At 43.0% G+C, this 21577-nt stretch overlaps 2 protein-coding genes across 3 annotated transcripts; both read left to right on the top strand.

Moving 5' to 3' along the window:
* Nucleotides 1-759: 759 nt before the first annotated feature.
* On the top strand, nucleotides 760-8885 carry LOC109866455 (protein ABHD1). 2 transcript variants are annotated; one of them, XM_020455135.2, is made up of 10 exons: nucleotides 760-1376; nucleotides 1570-1696; nucleotides 2243-2403; nucleotides 2552-2734; nucleotides 2963-3008; nucleotides 3266-3378; nucleotides 3557-3730; nucleotides 3889-3937; nucleotides 4059-4224; nucleotides 6372-8885. In XM_020455135.2, the coding sequence occupies exons 2-10, from the start codon at nucleotides 1577-1579 to the stop codon at nucleotides 6575-6577; spliced, it is 1218 nt and encodes a 405-aa protein (XP_020310724.1). In that variant the 5' UTR covers nucleotides 760-1376; nucleotides 1570-1576; the 3' UTR covers nucleotides 6578-8885. The 2 variants fall into 2 exon arrangements, with proteins under 2 accessions (XP_020310724.1, XP_020310723.1); XM_020455134.2 differs by having other exon boundaries at nucleotides 761-1696.
* A 2982-nt stretch (nucleotides 8886-11867) lies between these two features.
* LOC109866123 (cGMP-dependent protein kinase 1) lies at nucleotides 11868-21347 on the top strand. The gene is made up of 21 exons (XM_020454666.2): nucleotides 11868-12266; nucleotides 13725-13814; nucleotides 13970-14032; nucleotides 14163-14295; nucleotides 14388-14554; nucleotides 14674-14787; nucleotides 14899-15004; nucleotides 15109-15172; nucleotides 15273-15350; nucleotides 15657-15745; nucleotides 15877-15942; nucleotides 16025-16072; nucleotides 16161-16314; nucleotides 16495-16631; nucleotides 17192-17281; nucleotides 18485-18626; nucleotides 18776-18939; nucleotides 19124-19240; nucleotides 19342-19404; nucleotides 19552-19627; nucleotides 20066-21347. Exons 2-21 carry the CDS (start codon nucleotides 13727-13729, stop codon nucleotides 20150-20152), a joined length of 2046 nt encoding a protein of 681 aa, XP_020310255.1. The 5' UTR covers nucleotides 11868-12266; nucleotides 13725-13726; the 3' UTR covers nucleotides 20153-21347.
* Nucleotides 21348-21577: the final 230 nt, after the last annotated feature.

Raw genomic sequence — 21577 nt, forward strand, 5'->3', positions numbered from 1 at the left:
CTTTCCTACTGATCAATCTTTTGGCCTCAATCACTCTGCCTCCCTTCACATTTTCTTCAATATCATCTGTGGACATAGATATTGAGACCCCAGTGATGATTCTGCTCAATCTAGCATATGCACCAGGGACATGGCTTTTAATCACCTGCCCATTTTCCATTTTCAGAATCTTCTCTTGCTGAGCCTGGCTACCACACAATATTAACACTACCATTTCCAATGAACCAAGCTAATTTCACTTCACCCACTTTTCTCTACAACATTAGTTAGTCAGATAGGGTGTAAGTGAGGCCCTGTTGTCTCATCAAACACTATCACCACTTTCCACCAACACATCATTACTCTTGCTTCCTACCTTGACCCTTATGCTTTCTTTACTAGACCGCCAATGCTTTCTGTATCATGATCTCTCTTCTTCCTGTTTTTCAACTACCGACCATTCACGTCCTTGAACCTCATCCTACCGCTCCATACCATCAACACTGACACCCATATTGTTCTCAATCCAGCACAGCTGTTGCTTCACCAACTTTTCCTCCATTCCGTCCTCACTACTCGCTGCCATTTCCAACCTCTCGTCCCAATCGCATCCTCTCTTCAATTATCTTGGACCCTTTTCAAAAGGAGGCGAGAGAGGACTGAGGAGAGAAAGCGCAGAAGTTGAGTAGTCTAATTGAGAAAAGGTCTGTCTCTCAATCCCCTTCCCACCCCAGCCCAACAGTTGGAGATATTGCATTATCTAGCTAACTGCTGAGCTGCAACATAATTCCAAAGAAGAAGAACGGATGAGTCGACAAGGGCAGAGAAATACAATAACGGTGCCGACCCGGAACTGAGTTCTTGCTTTTTATTCGATTGATTCAATTTCAATTAAAACGAATTCGTTGCAGAATTACCAAGTTTGACACGAATAGAGGAGAAGATAACACCCGAAAGGCGCATCTTTAGATGTTTCTTGTCAAGGCAGGTTTACGGACAGCTGTATTACTTGGAGGGTGCCCTAGTGACATTAGCTAGCTAGGCTATGTAACTGTTTCTGCGACGCCGACTGACTTATATGTTATTGTTATCGTTTAATGTTTTTTTGTGTGTATTCGTCCACGATTTGCGTTTACTTGGAGTAGTGAGCGAGTTTCTCTGGATGTAGGCTATACCGACGAGGTTTTCTCCCAGGATCATCTTGCCAAAGCAGGCCAGAGTTGCTACTTTGTTTCAACATTTTTTTGCCGTCAGTAGGCTATCAGTGTTTGAGAATCTCCACCTAACTTCCCCACTTTTGATTGACGCTTGAAACATTGTTGACCTTCTGTCACAAGCTGCTAAAACGCGGACCCGGTTACGTTGTAACCTGAAGGGCATCTCATTGATAAGAAACAGTACGTATCTGTTCTGTAACTGCTGTGACAACGTTTCGCTTTGATATATATTTTTTTTTACTAGGCTTAACTCTTTATTAATAGGCACTCTGTAGCTAGTAAGAGTCTAAACGCCCTCGGACCTCTGTACGTTGACATTCTGCCTCCGCAAATACCCCCTGACGAGTGTGTTTGCATTCGTGTGTCATCACAGCACTGTCATGCTGCTGTCTCACTCCGACCTATGGAAAGTGTGTTTGGAGAACATCTACAGACCCTACACGGTGGTCCTCGCCACCATCACCGCTGCCCTGTACTACCTCTGGGGCCGTGAGGGCCAGGTCAGTCGCTCGGCCAGAGACTAGCTGCCTTCGGGGTACTGTCTTCTGGCTTTGAGAGCATGTGCATTTGAGCTCCGTCTCATTTAACCTCTAGTATTTTACTCTTGAGTGCTTCATACCTCTATCTGCAGGCACTTGCATTATGTCCATCCCTCACCTTAGTTTTTAGACCAGGTTGTAAGAACCAAATAAGTTAGCACCCAATATTGTATAGATATTGGACTTGATACCCCTATCGGATATAAATTAGGCCTGCACCCTGTAAGATATGCTTTCATCCACTGTTCCTCAGCACCTTTTACTCATATGCAGATGTTGTTCCATTGCCCAACCACTACATCTCGCAGAATATATGTCCCACAGTGTGTGATTGTCTGTTTGGTTGTCTCTGCTTATTCCACACTGTTTTCACCCATTTCCATCTTCTCTTTCATTCTCCCTCTGTCTCTCTCACACTTACTCCTGTACACATCTTTGATTAGTCCCTTTTGCTTAAACATACACATGCTCACATACCCATGTCCTCTCTCTCTCTCTCACCCTCAGACACCAGTCCTGGTGTGTAGCGATGCATTCCGTGTGTTCCTACAGAGGCACTGTCCCGTGGTGGCTGAGCCCTTCAGCCCTACTCCCTGGTGCTGGGGAGGCCGGCTGCAGACACTGGTCAGAGTGCTCATCAAGTCCAGCCCCCAGGTCGACTACAGGAAGTAAAACAACCCAGAACCCACAACTTCCTTCCTTCCTCTCTACCCATAACCTCTCTAGTCATCTGCATATTGGGCCAACCTACTGTATACCATTTGAAACGGTATTCAGTTAAAAGACTAACCCCCCTGTCTCCTCCACTATCCTCAGTGAGTTGATCAGGACGGCTGACGGAGGTCAGATCTCTCTGGACTGGGTAGATAACGGGGACAGCGCTGCCTACCCAGAATGCTACTCTCGTCCCACAGTGCTCATCCTGCCGGGCCTCACAGGGAACAGTCGTCAGACCTACGTCCTCCACGCCGTCAGCCAAGCCACCCGCCGCGGATACAGGTCAGCCTGAGAGGCCATGACCTTTCACTTTACCTGTCATGCTATATGGAATCCTTGGTTTAATCTCGAATACGTTCTTGTTGGTTCTGGATTGGACTAGATTGGTTTTACAGTGCAGTATGGTAGCTTGACTGTCATCTGGAGTTGAGAAACACCGACATGGGGCTCTTTGTCACTGTGCTGAGGTTTGGAATCTGAGATTAGATCTTTGTCTCTCTGTTTCCCCAGATGTGTGGTCTTCAACAATAGAGGGTTTGGAGGAGAAGAACTACTGGTAAATTTAGGGAATGCCTTTTTAAGTGCACTATCATGCATATTCCACCAGGGTCTGCCACAATGCAATTTTGCAAGCAGTTTGATAAGACATTATACTTCTGTTCAAAGGTTACATTGCACACATCAATAATGTAACATAAGGTCTGTGCAGCGCTTCAGACTCGTAGTCTCATCCACATGTCAGCCCATGTCTTCTCTCCCAGTAGACTGATGATCCCAGTCCTGCCCCAGTAACCTACCCCCCCTCTCCCCCAGACCCCAATGACCTTCTGTGCGGCGGACACCTCGGACCTGGAGCGGGTGGTCCTCCATGTCAAGGAACTCTTCCCACAAGCCCCTCTGCTGGGCACCGGCGTGTCTCTGGGAGGGTAAGTGCTTAGAAAGGAAGAAAATGCATAGAGGTTATAACTGCTTAAGTCTGTTCATATAGTTTTTTTCTCCCTCTCTACACACTCTTCTGTCCCCCATCTTCTATCCTTCTCTTGTATTTCTCTACCGCTTCTCCTGTCTTCTCCCTCACCCCTCCTATCCCTGACTGTGTCACAGCATGCTCTTGTTAAACTACCTGGCTCGTAAGGGTAGTGAGGCAGGGCTTGTTGCCGGCCTCACAATGTCTGTCAGCTGGGACACCCTGGAGTCCTGTGCCTCGCTGGAACAACCAATCAACCGCCTGATCTTCAACCGACACCTCGCCAGCAACCTGTGCCAAGCCATTAACAGGTAAGACTGACTTGTCGTCTAGTTGTTGTATCCATGTACGTGTTGCTGTGAATGTTGTTGCCATGGTTATTGGCCTTTCAAAATGGAACAAGACCTGTCATTACTAGCCTTGGTGTGATTACAACCCAAATATCTGTCTGTCTCTCGCTTTCTCTCAGACACAGGAAGATGTTGGAGACTGTGGTGGATGTGGACCATGTACTAAAGGTAAGAACCAGTTTCATATGGTTTATCTATGAGGTTCCATATCATTGTGTGTAGAATGAGTGTATTAGTTGTGCGCCGGTGCCCTAACACTCCCTACGCTCCTGTGTGTTTACCCTCTCAGGCACGTACTATCCGGGAGTTTGACGAGCGCTACACGTCAGTCTTGTTTGGCTATAAGTCCTGTCTGGACTACTACCAGGAGGCCAGCCCAAACTACAAGCTTCCCAGGACGACAGTGCCCATTCTCTGCCTCAATGCGGCCGACGACCCCTTCTCCCCCAAACATGGTGGGTACTGCCTGGGTCAGAGGGAGACAGGATTGGGCCTGGGGTATAGATGGTTCTTAATTAGATTTTGGAAGCAGCCCTCAAAGTTTATCATATATACAAAAGTATGTGGACACCCCTTCAAATGAGTGGATTTGGCTATTTCAGCCACACCCGTTACTGACAGGTGTATAAAATCGAGAACACAACCGTGCAATCTCCATAGACAAACATTGGCAGTAGAATGGCCTTACTGAAGAGCTCAGTGACTTTCAACGTGGTACCGCCATAGGATGCCACCTTTCCAATAAGTCCGTTTGTAAAATTTCTGCCCTGCTAGAGCTGCCCCGGTCAACTGTAAGTGCTGTTATTGTGTAGTGGAAACGACTAGGAGCAACAACGGCTCAGCCGCGAAGTGGTAGGCCACACAAGCTCACAGAACGGGACCGCCAAGTGCTGAAGCGCGTAGTGTGTAAAAAATCATCTGTCCTCGGTTACAACACTCACTGCCTCTGGAAGCAATGTCAGCATGAGCTGTTTGTTAGGAGCTTCATGAAATGAGTTTTCCCGTGCACAAAGCGAGTTCCATACAGAAATTATTTGTCAAGATCAGTGTGAAAGAACTTGACTGGCCTGCACAGAGCCCTGACCTCAACCCCATCGAACACCTTTGGGATGAATTGGAATTCCGACTGCGAGCCAGGCCTAATCACCCAACATCAGTGCCCGACCTCACTAATGCTTTTGTGACTGAATGAGCAAGTGTCCGCATACTTTTGGTCATGTAGTGTATATACTCAACAAATATATAATCACAACATTCAACAATTTATTCGATTTTACTGAGCTACAGTTCATATGGGGAAATCAGTCAATTGATGTAAAGTCATTAGGCCTTAATTGATGGATTTCACAGGACTGAGAATACAGAATGCACCTGTTAGTCACAGATACCTTAAAAGAAATCTCATCACGGTATTTCTGTGCATTCAAATTGCCATTGATAAAATGCAATTGTGTTCGTTGTCCGTACCTTTATGTCTGCCCATACCATAACCCCCCGCCACCATGGGGCACTCTTTTCACAACGTTGATATCAGCAAACCGCTCGCCCACACGCCATACACGTGGTCTGCGGTTGTGAGGCCGATTGGATGTACGGCGGCTTATGGTATAGAAATTATGTCAAGAACAGCTCAAAAAAGCAAAGAGAAACGACTGTCCATCATTACTTTTAAGATATGAAGGCCAGTCAATCTGGAACATTTCAAGAACTTTGAAAATGTCTTCAAGTGCAGTCGTAAAAACCATCAAGTGCTATGATGAAACGGCTCTCATGAGGACCACCACAGGAAAGGAAGACCAGATTACCTCTGCTGCTGCGGAGGATAAATTCATTAGAGTTAACTGCACCTCAGATTGCAGCCCAAATAAATGCTTCACAGTGTTCAAGTAACAGACACATCTCAACATCAACTGTTCAGAGGGGGCTGCGTGAATCAAGCTTCATGGTCGAATTGCTGCAAAGAAGCCACTACTAAAAGACACCAATAAGAACAAACTTGATTGGGCCAAGAAACACGAGCAATGGTGGAAGGTGGAATTCTGTCCTTTGGTCTGGAGTCCATATTTGAGATATTTGATTTCAACCACCGTGTCTTTGTGAGATGCAGAGTAGGTAAACGGACGATCTCCGCATGTATGGTTCCCACCGTGAAGCATGGAGGAGGAGGTGTAGGGGTGCTTTGCTGGTGACACTGTTTGTGATTTATTTAGAATTCAAGGCACACTTAACCAGCATGGTTACCACAGCCATATGTGGCAACTCCTTCAAGACTGTTGGAAAAGCATTCCAGTTGAAGCTGGTTGAGAGAATGCCAAGATTGCAAAGCTGTCATCAATGCAAATGGTGGCTACTTTGAAGAATCTCAAATATATATTTTTGTGGTTACTGGCCAAACACATGTTTATTTAATAGTTTTGATGTCTTCACTATTATTCTACAAAGTAGAAAGTAGTACAAATGTAAGAAAAACCCTTGAATATGAGTAGGCTGTGTCCAAATTTTTGACTGGTGTGTGTGTGATCAATTGTTGGTCTTCATCTAAATGCTTCAAACTGAAATTCTCCTCCTTCTGTCTCACTCCCTTTCTCTTCTATCTCTTCAGCTCTCCCGGTGGCCCTAGCCAAGCGCCTGCCTAACGTAGCGCTGTTGGTGACGTCCCACGGCGGACATATAGGCTACCTGGAGGGCCTTTACCCGCGTGGGGAGGGCTACATGGACCGCCTGTTTGGCCAGTTCATTCAGGCAGCCTTCGATCACCCAGGGGACCTCAAAGGGGCCTGCAGCATCAAGGAAGAGCTTCTGGATTGACCTCAGACACCCTGGTCATGTGATTCGGTCCTGATTGTTCTGGGACTGACCGATTAACCTCACCGGCATTACCACCCTCTCTTCTTTTTCATCTCAGGTGCTTATCCGTCGACCAATCAGACAGAGCTTAATGCAATAGACACTCTGACATCATGTAGGTAGGGACTTACAGACGGATGCCTTATATTACTACACATAGAATGAGAATATCTGGTCTTAAACCCAGTAACTCTTCATAAGTTTAGTGTTTCAAATGACTTACTGTTGAAATGAATCTGGCACACAAGCCGTCACCCTACTCTCCGACGGTGTCTCGGGGTGAGTGGGATATGCAAAATGACACATCCATTCACCACACACTGTACAGGTTACACACTTGTACATGTGTGAAACAAGACAAATATAAGCACCCCCCCCCCCCTATTTGACTTTTTGAATTTCACCCTTACTATTTCCTGTCATAATAAATCACATTGGCTTAGACGATGTAAACAAGGACATGAATAAATCACTCGCATTCAGTCTTCAAAAAGACAAGAAAGGGAAACGTTCATTTAAAATATTTCCCCTTAAACTGATGTTTAATTATGACTAAAGCAACTGATTATGTTAGAAGAATATACTTAGCTTATCACACAACACACAAATACTGGAAAAACTTGAATGAAAAGTTTATTTTAATCTTGTTTTTAAGCTACTTGGGTTTTATTCTCATATATATATATATATATATATATATATAGTTATGTGATTGTAATAGTGGTTAGCATACACAATCAAATACATGGAAATGTCTATGTATAACGTACTGCAGTTAATACTTCTTTATCATGTTGGTCAAGTAAATTTAAATGTAGGAGATCATTGAAATTTCAGTTAAGTGGAAATGCAATTTATTTTCAATTAGGATTTTTTTCATTGAATTGGAATTTTGATTCACATCCAGATTTGACTGAACTGAAATAGAATTTTGACCTCATCTGATTCCACCACAAAGAGGACAGATAAAATATTTTGAACATGAAGGAATGTTGTTATAAAATATACACGGTATGTATTACGTATCTGTGTAAAGGCTATATCGGAGAATGTATCAAATGCAAGCTGTCTAAGACTTGCCTTACCGTTGGTCGTATCTCAGCCCGAACAGTGTGTTTGACAAAGTAGTATTTTTATCATCAAAAGTGTTGGAGATTGTTTTTTACTTTCTTGCAACATCCAAACCCAAGTTGGGAGGTCTATGATGAAGTTTTTCACAATTCCATTTCAAAACAATCTGGGATTTCCCACACATTCCACAACATAGCTTAGTCCTGTATACGTTCATGCGCATGATATGACACAGAATCATAAAATCTATATCTTTATTTGCCTATAAAGTACCGTACACACTAGGCTAGACATGCTAAAGTAAAGGAGAGCAAATTGCTATTAGAAATGTCTGCTGGCTGTCCTCTCTTGGTTTACAAATACAAGTGTAAAATCCCTGATTGTTTCATTTAGACCAGTACCACTATACTAGCTATGCTATTTTAAATACAGTCTATGTTTGATAATTATTCTTGTGATTTTTGGTTGTTTATTTGATTTGCAGTATTTTTTTAAACTGAGGATGCACACATAAAGCTCTGAGATTGTCTAAATTATAATCAAATTTAAGATGCCGTGTTAGCTCTGACCTTTCCCAAGGACTAAACTATTTAATTCAGTGTGGGTACAAGGGTGAGTGACAACTCAGTGGTTTAAACCTAGGGAAAGCTCACATTTGACTTTATTTCTTAGTTCTGGATGATTGTCTCACGCTTTGACTTGTTTGAAATTTGCACACAATTGTAAAAGTTTAAGTAAAGCTGTTTTATGATTATGGACTAGACTATACAGAATGTCTTGTGGTTATGTAACAGTTATCGGTAATATTGCACAATGTGTGTCATGACAATGGATCAACTATGTCTGTCTGTTGGTCTATCTTGCACTGAGTCACTGACTAAAGTAGTTACGGTAAAACGATGGTGTAATGTTGTTTTTATGACGCTGCCATGACGATCACCAGCAGTACCCTCCTCTCCCATCACCACCCTATTAACTCTTATACATGTGTTATTACTCAGTAATAACAGCCGCTGGGACAAGACTGCCTGGACCTTGGGGGGAAGGCCCAACATACACCACTATACCTGCTGCACTGCAATGATAATGTGATTGCAATAATAATCTATTGTAACTTTTTTGTGACTTTCTGTTGTTACCATGTCACTAATTTAAATATTTGATCTGTATTCCTTAATAAAAACACAAACAGTTGTTATTTCTGTCGATATTCAGTTATAAGGGGCTTTCCCAGGTAAAGAGGATGTTAATTATTCATTTCCTAGACATATCTGACTTTATCTTAATCACTGCTGTAATTATCTCAATGAGAGCAGCAATTCACCTTAGTTTGTTTGGTTGTCTTTATTATACCACTGTGTCGGTCTCAGTGGTAAAACTAATAACAGTTATTGTTGGTGTTCCAGGTCTAAACCTCTCATCTTGGCGCCATACTCAGGTCATTAATGTAGTTACACGTAGAAATTGATTAACAGGATGGGTATCAATAATTAACTTAAGACAATAAAAATCCCCTGTCACAATGTGAACCCTTCAGCCTCATTTAGATTACTTTAATGATGCTGGGCTGGAAAAGATCCAATGGCTGCCCGGTGGCTTTGTGTGGAAACAGCACCTGATAAAGTAGGGGGAGGTTTTCCCACTTCTTGTTTTCCTCTCGGCATAAATCTAATCTGTTTATTGTACGATAAACGCACATTTCTGCTGGTTGAAACTGCTGGTTGAAAGTCACTTGTGGTGTTTTTCGTAATGTGCTGTTATGGTTTTCCCTAACTTTGACTCCCATCTTTAAAACCTGCTCTGGCACATTTTAGTGCTAATACAATGTGGGTATTAATCTCTGTTTTAGCACATGTGAAAAAGCAATTTACTCTAGAACAGTACAGTGCTTACTATAGAATTGTATAGTAAACTGTACAGTGGTATACTGTAGAATAATATACTACACACCATAGGTTTCCACGGGGGATGGGGGACATTTATTAATTAAATAAAACGTCCCGGGAGGTCAGGGATCTCCCAGATAGGATTAGAACAGGTCATAGGTATTGGCAAAATGTGTAGAATTGCAAGAAATTAGCTTTAAAGAATGAATTTGGAAACAAACATCTTTCCATATCTTTTGATATTTGTTTCATTAGTCCATTGTTGATATAGTCCTTAAATGTTTTGCCTGTCAGCAATCAAGTTTTCAAGATGTATAACTTTCAAAATACAGAAATACAGCTGGTATGATGATGCATTTTGCATCACATAAGGGTGCGTTTTGCATCATACCGGCTCTATTTCTTTACTGTGAAAGTTATATATCTTGAAAACTTGATTGCTGACATGCAAAAAGATGCAAAAATTTATTAAATTTTACTTGAGTCATTTTCAGTTAAGATATCTTTACTTTTACTCAAATATGACAATTGGGTACTTTTTTCACCACTGGTTGGAGGTCATTCCACTTATCCCACCACTTACATTGTGTTTTCAATATATCCCTCCATATACAGTAGAAGTCGGAAGTTTCCATACACCTTAGCCAAATACATTTAAACTCCGTTTTTCACAGTTCCTGACATTAAATCCTGGTAAAAACTCCCTGTCTTAGGTCAGTTAGGATCACCACTTTATTTTAAGAATGTGAAATGTCAGAATAATAGTAAAGAGAATGATTTATTCCAGCTTTTATTTCATTCATCAAATTCCCAGTGGGTCAGAAGTGTATATACTGTACACTCAATTAGTATTTGTTAGCATTGCCTTTAAATGGTTTAATTTGGGTCAAACATTTTGGGAAGCCTTCCACAAGCTTCCCACAATATGATGGGTGAATTTTTCCCCATTCCTCCTGACAGAGCTGGTGTAACTGAGTCAGGTTTTTAGGCCTCCTTGCTCACACACACTTTTTCAGTCCTGCCCACATATTTTCTATAGGATTGAGGTCAGGGCTTTGTGATGGCCACCATAATACCTTGACTTTGTTGTCCTTAAGCCATTTTGCCACAACTTTGTAAGCATGCTTGGGGTCATTGTCCATTTGGAAGACCCATTTGCGACCAAGCTTTAACCTAGCTTTAGTTTTAACTGATGAGATGAGATGTTGCTTCAATATATCCACATAATTTTCCACCCTCATGATGCCATCTATTTTGTAAAGTGCACCAGTCCCTCTTGCAGCAAAGCACCCCCACAACATGATGCTGCCAGCCCCATGCTTCACGGTTGGGATGGTGTTCTTCGGCTTGCAAGCCTCCCCCTTTTTCCTCCAAACATAATGATGGTCACTATGGCCAAACAGTTCTAATTTTGTTTCATCAGACCAGAGGACTTTTCTCCAAAAAGTACGATCTTTGTCCCCATGTGCAGTTGCAAACCATAGACTTTTTATGGCGGTTTTGGAGCAGTGGCTTCTTCCTTGCTGAGTGGCCTTTCAAATTATGTCGATATAGGACTCGTTTTACTGTGTTTATAGATACTTTTGTACCAGTTTCCTCCAGCATCTTCAAAAGGTCCGGGATTGATTTTCACTTTTTGCACCAAAGAACGTTCATCTCTAGGAGACAGAACATGTCTCCTTTCTGAGCGATATGATGGCTGCATGGTCCCCATGGTGTTTATACCTGTGTACTATTGTTTGTTCAGATGAACATGGTACCTTCAGGTATTTGGAAATTGCTCCCAAGGATGAAACAGACTTGTGGAGGTCTACAATTTTACAGTATTTATACTATAGTTACCTGTAAATACTACAGTATTCTACAGTAATGTCCACAAAACCACTACAGTAATTACTATAGTATTTATACCATAGTATACCAGAGTATTTTCTTCATGTGGGAACCGCTCTCCCTCCCCAGCCTGTGTATTTATGGGTGTTTTGAAGGAGTATGAGGAGTATCCCTTTCTCTTATCACTCCTTCATCCCCCTGTTCCACACTCTTCTGCCCTCCCTAATTTCCCCCCTTTCGCCTCCATCTCTTCTTTTTCCCTGGCCCTCTTTACATTCACCTCCCTGAGTCTCTGCCCTCTCAAACACCCCCCTCCCCACCCATCCCTACTCGCCCCCCTCCTCCACCCGTCACTCCTCCTCTTCCTCCTCCTCCTCGGTTCCCCCGTCTTCCTCTACCTGGTGTAATAGGAGGAGCATCGGGGGTCTGGTTAATGATCCAACACTCTGGAGCTGTTGAGCAGACGGATAAGGAGAGAGAGGGAGAGGAGGAAAAGGAGAGAGAGAGGGAGAGAGAAAGGGAAAGAGAGAGAGAGAGCAGTACGAGTAGAGGCATAGAGGGACCTAGGTGAGGTCAGAAAGAGGGGAGTGAGGGAGAGGAAAGATACAGGATTGGGTAAATGTAGTGTGTTTGTGTCTGTACAAATGAGTGGACTCTGCATGGGGCCTAGGAGCATTTGGATCAAGTTACCCCTTCAGATGGAGACAACCTGATACAGGACCTACAATACTTTACCGTATCAGTGGATTTACGGAGTGCTGGAGGAAGGTCCTGAGCCTCATATGAAGATCCATGTAGGAACTGTAGCAGCTACACAGACTCACGCTCCTTCCTACCCCACCTCTCTACACAACCTACAGGTGAGTCTGACCGAAGTCTTTTCCCTTGTAGAATCAATGTCTCTGAGCCAAAATGAGACCTGTTGGAGCTACATCAGAGCTCAGTTGCAGTAACATGCATTTCATTTTAATGGGTCGAGTTGTGATTGTTGTGACTGGCTTGGGGGCCAGTAGATTTTTATGTGAGGTAATCATTTCTCAATGGTTAACCCAGGTAATGGAGGTCATTATCCCAATCCGTCCCATTTGAGTGTTTTTGTAGAATGGCTGCACTCCTAGAAAGCTAAATTATTGACAATTGCCTTACCTTAATTGTCATGGGTAAGAAGAGCCTGAAGTGAAAATAAGCAAGTAGTTTGTTGCAACATGACTGACATGCACTTTACATTTAACCAATAACATTTAGAATTTAAATAGTTGTGTCTTTAATTACAGAGTGGAAAATGTCTCTTTATCTCCTATATTGTTGTTAGTTGTTTGCTGGGTGACTTTACAATCTGTAACACCACGCCTAATCTCTGCCCTGTCCAATGTTCAGGGTGAAGGAAAGGTAATTGGGGTCACGTGAAGTGAGGGCGCTAGGCTAACCCTGGCTCAGTTTGTATTGATGTGGATGTGTGTGCTAGGCTAATTGCTAGGCTAACCTTGTGCTTTGTTTGCTCTGTCAACAAATGTATGCTCTGTCAACAGAGACCAAAACAGTTTTTAAATGACCACGAAATTAAGATGGCGAAGCATCTCACAATCAGTGCTATTGTAAACTGGTCAATGGAAACATCAGTTGGGTTGTATTTGTTCTTCACAGGTGTGTGTGTGTTTGTCCAAGTGTGTGTGCCTGCGTGTGTGTGCGTGCCTGTATGCTCATGCACATGCAAGCAATGATCTGTGTCCCCAGGCCCAGTGAGATTATTGACATTGGAGGGGGTCGCTACATGTATATGCACAGACACACACGTTCAAGAAAACACAAACATTTTGTGCTACCATGAGAGAGTGGATGTCTTAAGATATGCACCAGTTTTAATTCATGCCTGCACACACACACTAAAGGTAGCTTCGAATCCCCAAATAATTTTCTGACCTGTGAGACTACCAGGTGTACGCATATAATAGAGTCACAAAATACTGGCAGGTGGTAGTGACCATCAATAAATGACCAACAAGGCTTGGGTTAGTGATACCAGGTTCTATATGAGATGTCTTCCCAGGGTGGTACAGTATTCACAGTGCCCCTAGCTGGCAGCCCATCATTAGTGTCCATTATTCATGATCACAGTGTAGACCTCTCACTGAGAACTGACTGTGTGCCAATTTAATGACAGATACTGGGCATACTGTTTGTGTGTGCATGCATGTTTCGTGCAGCTTTTATGAGTGTGAATTAATGTGCAAATGTGCTTATATTTCATGTGTATGCTTTCATGTCCATGTGTTTACCTTCCTGTGACTCCTCTCACATGCCTCCACCCCTCCCTTCAGCCATGGAGGGCCACGTAGATGAGCTGAGGCAGCAGCTGGAGAAACAGACCCTGATCAACCAGGAGCTGCAGAACCACAACAAGGACCTAGGTATGATCACGACCATGACTACCATGACTGCAAGCATAACTTAGATCAAGACCATTTGAACATGATTGACCTCAACAAAGACTGCAGCCATGAAATAAACCATGACTTAAAACACATTTATCCCAACCAATACAATGCTCTCCTGTCACCTCCAGAGAGAAGACTGCAGGAGAAGGAGAAGTTGCTGCAGGACCTTCACAGTCATTATCATGACCTGGGTAAGGGGATTCATGTGACTATGGCAACCCCCTGGGTGACGAATGGCAGCCATTTTGTGTCAGATCACTAACCATAGAACATCATGTATCTTAACCCTAATTTCCTGTGTGTGGTGTCTATATATCCCAGAGTTCCCTGCTCAGAGGAGCAGTAATGAAGGGGAACCGGAGGTCAGGAAGAGCAGAGCGGCTGTCATGGCCCCTGAGCCAATCCCAGAAGAGCAGCTGGAGATCTTGAAGACCAAAGTCAAGAAGACCGTCAGGTGATTTGTTAGGGCTATGCATGATTGGCAAGGGCTATGCATGAGTTATGTGACACCAGTACTGTATGGTGGTGTGATGCCTCCTTCCGCAGCGAGACAAGTCTGATCGTCATGGCCATCCAGAAGAACGACTTCCTGAGTCGCCTTGACGATGAGCAGATCACCATGATGGTGGAGCTCCTGGTGGCCATCGACTTCAAACCAGGAAATGATGTCATCAAGGAGGGTAGTGAGGGAGACAGTATGTACATCGTTGCAGGTATGTGTGAATTTCTCTAAAACATTGCTCGGTGTTGCTTCTGTACGTCTGATTATTATTCCCAATTAAACAATAACCCTCACCCCTCAAACCCCTCACCCCTCCTTCTCCACATTCAGAGGGTGAGCTCTATGTCAGTCAAGCAGGTCGTAACCTTCGAACCCTGACCTGTGGGGATGTCTTTGGAGAGTTGGCTATTCTGTATAACTGCAAACGCACTGCCACAGTCAAAGGTGAGATGCATTAGAACTTGACTATTGAGTGGGACACAATAACTAACTACGTGTAACTTCCTACTGTCTGTACTGTGCGTGTGCAATGAAATGACTCACTCCTCATCGTAGCTAAAACAGTGGTGAGTCTGTGGTGTATGGAGAGACAGACGTACAGAACCATCATGACCAATAAGTCCAAGAAGAAACGTGAACAGATAATGGGCTTCTTGAAGACGTGAGTTTACACACTTAACCTCATGACTTACATACTTGGTCATAGTCTCTTGGTCACACACACAAGCACACTGCTAATTCTGCTCTTATATGCTTACCTATCAGGTCTCGGACTCTGAACACCCTGAATGACGTTCAGCTCTCTAAGATCATTGACTCCATGGAGGAAGTTTGTGCTCAGCCATTTTACACACCTCTCCCATGCTAGATCGTTTTTTTTTCAGATCATTAACATATAAATCCCATATAAAATGTGTTGTTTCTTTTAGGTGAAGTACCAGAACAATGACGTCATTGTGCGTGAGGGGGCAGAGGGCAACACATTCTACATCATCCTTAAAGGAGAGGTACAGTAACGGGGTCATGTTTGGTGGCTCTGTGATCCAAAACACTCTGTTTCTGTACATCCTTTGTTTGATGATCACAGGGAACAACAACTAACTACGCTAGTGGAGGATTGGCGTCTACAATACTCTTACCTGTGCTTACCAACCGATTTGTTTATTGCCAAACTCAACCTTTTGACCCGTCTGTGTCAATTTAACTTTATTTGCACTGCTCTCTTTTCAATGTCATAATGGTGCTGAATTGCCTATCAAATAAATCTGGCCTCGAGAACAAAAACGAGTGTGTGTGCATGTGTCTGCCCTCAGGTCCAGGTGACTAAAAAGGTGAACAGGCAGCAGAAACAGATTCGCAGGATGGGCAAAGGGGAGCATTTCGGGGAATTGGCCCTCATACGGTAACCATGGATACATTAGTACCTACAGTAAAGCTATAAAGAAACTTGCTGTTGTACAATAAAGGGACCTTGGTGTGCAGTATTAGCCAGTGTGGCTGCTCATTATGTGTGGATCTGTATATAACCTACAGTGAGATCCTGAGGACTGCAACCTGCACTGCTCTGGGCCCTGTTACCTGCTTCTCCATCGATAAGGAGTGAGTCTGAACAATTCAAATTGGATTTCTTGATCGGTTAGTTTCTTGGAATGATTGATGGTCTGTTATGTTCCCCCTCCAGGGTGTTTGAGGAGACGATCCCCATTGAACACCTGGAGCTCCATGATGAGTGAGTACAAAGACACTCTTAGTCCGTTTAGTTCTATATTTACCACTCTAGTCAGGCAGTCTAACTGAAGTCTGTGGTCCACTATCAGCTCTAAGTTCCTGGAGGAGCCAGATGCTCCAGAGAAGACCAGTCCTAGTTCCTCTCTGAGGCTGAAGGACCTGATCCCTGTGCTGTACCAGGAGGGGCGCTACCAGGGAGAACCTGTCACCCTCGGAGTGGGAGGATTTGGTCGCGTTGAACTGGTACAAGTGTTTGGTGTTGTTGTAGTGTTTGGCTATTTATAGGTATAGTTAGTGGCTGAAACTAACTAATGAAAGTTTACTGCCCCCTTTAAGGTGCTTGAAAGCCAAATACAAAGTGAAACGGCTCTTTTTAGATCAAAAGTTTATAACTGTTTTTGTTGTTTTTGTTGTTTACCCCAGGTGACCACGCTGCACCATGGGAAGTACTTTGCCATGAAGCGGGTCAGTAAGAAGCACATTGTTGCTAAGCAACAGGAGGAGCACGTCCTGTTTGAGAAGAGGATCCTCAAAGCCATCCAGAGTGACTTCATCGTCAGGTAACTGTGGGGCTAGGTGGCAGGTACTGTAGCCTAGTGGTTAATATTGCTCTTTCAAATCCCTGAGCCGGCAACGTGAACAAATCTGCCGTTCTGCCGTTGAGCAAGGCAGTTAACCCCAAAAAACAACTGCACCGATAATGTCGATTAAAACAGCCCACTGCACCTCTTTAATTCAGAGGGGTTGGGTTAAATGTGGAAGACACATTTCGGTTGAATGCATTCACTTGTGCAACTGACTAGGTATCCCCTTAACCTTCAACCATCATCATCTACAATAACACTTTTAACCCTCTTTGTCCCCTTGTCAATTGATGGTATTCATTAAGACTGTGGGGGTAGGCGACCCCTGACCTCTAACCTTTAATGTCCAACCATCATCATCTAAGTTAACATGTTAACCCTCTTTGTCCCCTTATCAATCGATGGTATTCATTAATCACTAAAAGTACTAAGGGAGAAGGGAAAACCATCAGACACTGCTGTGGCCCTCAAGGTCCAGGAGGACTGAGGAAACTGTGCCATATTTAACCCTGTGTTATCTCTTGCTCACTGTTCAGGCTCCATTTTGCCTTCAAAGACACTCGCTACATCTACATGATTATGGAGTTCTGTGCAGGAGGGGAGATCTGGACCAAGCTCAAAGAAGTGTGAGGAAACATTGAGGACACTGACTAAGTCTACTTTTAAGTGATCATGCACGAAAAGCTGGAGTTTTGGAGGATTTGTCGGCATGGGTGTTGTTAGGCCCGAGATGAAATCGAGCCAATATATTCTCCAAACACTGGCTTCAAGGGCATCCCTTTTATACAAAGGGTTACCAACATATTCAAATAATGATTGACATACTTTCATTAAAACTTTATTTTGCTTAATTTATTCATACTATTTCATCCTTCCACAAGATATAGTCCCGACACAAAACTATGGTTGCTACACAAACCGGCTCGTCGTTTGTTCTATCGGTTCGGTTGACAGAGACGCAACCCAGTAGTTCAGTCTTTTTTATCTATATCTATGGATGCGACCCAGTCATTCGTTCTAAATGTTCCATTGCCATACTGGCTGGCAACGTTATTATCCCTTGCTTGCTAGCTAGCCAGCCAACAACGTCAAACAGTGTAGCCAGAATAACAACAGTAGCTGCCTTTGCATTTGTTTAAGCAGTTTTCTAGTGACATTTATTTGAATACATCCATAACAAGAAGTTAATGAGGCTAAATTTGGCCTGGCATAGAAAATGTGCTCTCTCATCAGGAGACTGTTGTTCAGAGGAGCTAGCCAACAACACCTCTAACACAATCACTTCAAACTGAAGCTAGAAAGACTGCAAACTAGCTGCGTTTCATTTAGTTTGACCTTTTTCAATTGACATTTCTTTGTATATATCCATAAATATGATGCCAGCTTATTCATGATTTCGACTGGCTGAGAAACGTTGTCTCGTTCCTTCTCCCGACACGTTCATTACTATGGGACAGCTGGAGATTGAATTTGAATGTGGAAACAATGTTGCAAATGTCGGAGAGACAAACAGCAAGGTTTATACAAAACTAAAACTAAATGTTAGTCGAAAAGAAATGTGAGATAATGTCTAGACACTTTTTTATAGTGGAAATCAAGTTTATAAATTGCCTGGCTGGGCTGATGAGACAGTGGATTGCGCAGTCAGATGGAAGATTAAATAGGAATTTTAAAGTCATAGATTTAGCCGGTGGTAACTTGTGGAATAGACACTGTCTGGAATGCGGTTTTAACCAATCAGCATTCAGTATTAGATCCCCCCTTTGTATAAATTCAGATATACACAACTGAGGTTGAAGATTTATCTGCTTTGTCTCTATGTTTGGCAGTGGTCGCTTCGATGAGCCCATTGCTGTGTTCTGCACTGCCTGTGTAGTAGAGGCCTATGCCTACCTCCATAAGAAGGGCATCATGTACAGAGACCTCAAGCCTGAGAATCTGATGCTGGATGCCAAGGGCTACGTCAAACTGGTGGGTGATATGTTAATGATAACATCAGGCTCTCCCTCTTTCATTGCTTCAACTCTTCAATCGCTTGCGATGCTAAAGAGTTCATGCATTCAGATAACTCTCTGTGTGTGTATTTGTGCATGTTTGAATGTGTGTGTTTTTACATGTAGGTGGACTTTGGTTTTGCTAAGGAGTTAGTTCACGGTGATAAGACCTACTCATTCTGTGGTACTCCTGAGTACATGGCCCCAGAGATCATCCAGAACCAGGGACACGACTTCGCTGCTGACTTCTGGTCCCTGGGCATCCTGGTCTATGAGCTGCTGGTGGGGAGGTACTGTACAGATCAGCACGGAAAGGTTTAAAGCAGCTTGATATTTCAGTAAACAAGAAAGGTGACTGACAGAATGATTTACTGTATAGTGTATAGTACAACATTTACAACAGCTCCAATACCAACATACACACACCGGATTATCTAAAATACTGTTTTACCAATGGACTGTTTTGCCTTTCAGCCCCCCATTTTCCAGTTCCGAGCCCGCAAAGATCTACCCTAAAATTTTGGATGGGTTGCTCAAGTTCCCCCCTTACATGGGCGAGGGGGCCAAGTCCCTCATCAGTAAACTGTGCAGGTTAGAGATGATGTGTTAGGTGCAGGATATAGTGTGATGTTATAACTCTTTTTCATACTTTGATTGGTTATTGATGGTTTGTGTTGTGTTGTGGCCCACAGACCTCGGCCGGGTCAGAGGCTGGGAAACACCAAGAATGGGATCAAAGATGTCCGCCATCACAGGTAACCATGAGGATCCCAACCGTCTGGTGTGGGTTTGTTGGTGTTGGAACTGTTATAAATGTTGTACTATACACGGTACAGTACATTTTTCTGTCAGTCACCTTTCTTTTATGAGGATTCCTCCCCCTCTCCTGTATTCCCCTCCAGGTGGTTCAGTAGTATGAACTGGCACAAGCTTCGTGTGGGCCAGGTGGAGGCTCCTACAATCAGACTCATACACAAGGTCAATCTAGCCTCAGCACACATCTTTAAAAAAAAAAAATCTATGTGAAGCTCAATAGGTAACTCTTTACATTTAAGGTATACTTCTAAGAATTTATAAAGGATTTGATAAGTAGTTTACAAATGGTAAATTGTTAGTTTACAGTATATGTGGTCTATAACGAAGTTCCCCACCATTGCGAGAAAACCTACTGCGAGAGGTTCTGATGCATCGACATAATACCACAGCGCAACGAATCAAACCACATTTCTCTGCAACAGCTGTTAGTGAACACAATTTCCTTTATAAAGCTTTTCACACTTTATAAAGATCAAATACAAGTTCAAGGTACGGATTGAGTGGTAAGTAGTTGTCATTTAGTCACTGTGTCATATCCAGTGTCAACGTCATTCCCAGACAGCCACTGATCTGAGCTCTTCCCCTCCCCTTTTCCTCCAGGGTCCATGCTACATCAACTTTGACCGCTTCCCCTTCGACCAGGCCAAGGCCGACGAGGAGTTCTCCGGCTGGGACAAACACTTCTGACTCCAACCAGAACCAGAACCTGAACCAGAAACAGTCCAAGAGGTTCAGAGTTCAGAGGTCACACCGGGGCTCACTGATAGGTGGATCCAGACCAGATTACTTCTTGGTGACCTCAATGGTCCCGTTACCTTTTAGACTCTGAAAGACCAATGCACCGTAGGGGCAGGAATAGGACTATGCCCAGAGCCATAGATACACATGGATAGGTTCTGACTACTTTGTAATAAGGCTCTAATTTCACCATGCTGGCTTCACAGAACCCTCTGGTAAAAGATACAGTACAACACTGAGAGGTATGAAGTCAAATGTGTGAATAAGAACAGCCACTCATGCATACATACCTTCTAATCTTTGTGGATGCCATCTTAACTTGACATGTGCTCACTGAAAGCTGTATGTGTGTGTTGTGCTCAAAAGAAAGATGAGTAAATATAAATGGCTGGATGTAATGTCTCATGTTGGACAAAATGTATTAATTTACCCTTGACACTCATTGTACTGTGTAACTCTGGATGGCATTGTAATTGTATTTACTGTGTTAGTGTCTATGCCTTGTAGCATATACTGTCTGTAAAGAATACTAAATGTATGTGTTTCACTTTCAAATAAACATAATGATCCCTTAATAAACATAGAGAACAGGTGTTGTAGTACAACATGTCAACACTAGGAACACCATCTGCTCTCAGTACAGAATAGTGTGTTCTCAATGTCTGTTCTCTGAGTCCTGTAATGTAATTTAGTACAGACAGCAGGTTTTGTATGGAGTGATGTACTATGTATTATTCAAACATCATTACAGTGTCTGTTAGATTGACTAAAGCTCTTTTAAGTCATCAGTCCACTCACGACAAACATCTTATCAGGAAGGAAATACAAAACAACAAATCAATCTCCTGGGGCTATGCCTAATCTGTGATGGTGGGCTGAAGTACATCGGTTTCCTATTGGATTAAAAAGGCGCTGATTGATTGATCAATATGATTGGTCCAAGGGCAGTACACATTGTCATTGACAATAATACTATTATGATAAATCATATTTTTGATAAGCTGCCAACAACAACTTTCAGTGTTTGTTACTATTGTTTTTCCTTTGTGTGTATCTGCCAGGCTTTCATTGTAAATAAGAATTTGTTCTTAACTGGCTCGCCTGGTTCAATAAAGGTTAAAGAAATAATAAGCTAGATAAAATACATCTGTATGGATCCTGACTTTTTGTGAAGAGCATTATAATCACTGTTCCACATCCTGATTAAGGTATCCCGTGTATATGTCTTACTGACAGTCTGTTTCACCCCAGGGAAACCTGTTCTCCTCACTCACTGTGCTATGGATTTCAACGCACTTTATGAATGTGATCCGATTTAGACGTTTTCTACCACTACTGATTTTGAATTGAAGTCGCAGAGAGGTAGAGCTCTGT

This window comes from Oncorhynchus kisutch, linkage group LG21 (assembly GCF_002021735.2).
Source record: "Oncorhynchus kisutch isolate 150728-3 linkage group LG21, Okis_V2, whole genome shotgun sequence".
Classification (NCBI taxonomy): domain Eukaryota; kingdom Metazoa; phylum Chordata; class Actinopteri; order Salmoniformes; family Salmonidae; genus Oncorhynchus; species Oncorhynchus kisutch.

What these genes read in the sequence shown, in the direction of transcription:
- LOC109866455 (XM_020455135.2), top strand. Translation starts at nt 1,577, where the DNA reads ATGCTGCTGTCTCACTCCGACCTATGGAAAGTGTGTTTGGAGAACATC. An exon ending in CTGTGCCAAGCCATTAACAG is followed by an intron (nt 3,731 to 3,888) that starts GTAAGACTGACT and finishes GCTTTCTCTCAG; the next exon opens with ACACAGGAAGATGTTGGAGA. An exon ending in CCCCTTCTCCCCCAAACATG is followed by an intron (nt 4,225 to 6,371) that starts GTGGGTACTGCC and finishes CTATCTCTTCAG; the next exon opens with CTCTCCCGGTGGCCCTAGCC.
- LOC109866123 (XM_020454666.2), top strand. Translation starts at nt 13,727, where the DNA reads ATGGAGGGCCACGTAGATGAGCTGAGGCAGCAGCTGGAGAAACAGACC. An exon ending in CACCTGGAGCTCCATGATGA is followed by an intron (nt 16,073 to 16,160) that starts GTGAGTACAAAG and finishes GTCCACTATCAG; the next exon opens with CTCTAAGTTCCTGGAGGAGC. An exon ending in TATGAGCTGCTGGTGGGGAG is followed by an intron (nt 18,940 to 19,123) that starts GTACTGTACAGA and finishes TTTGCCTTTCAG; the next exon opens with CCCCCCATTTTCCAGTTCCG.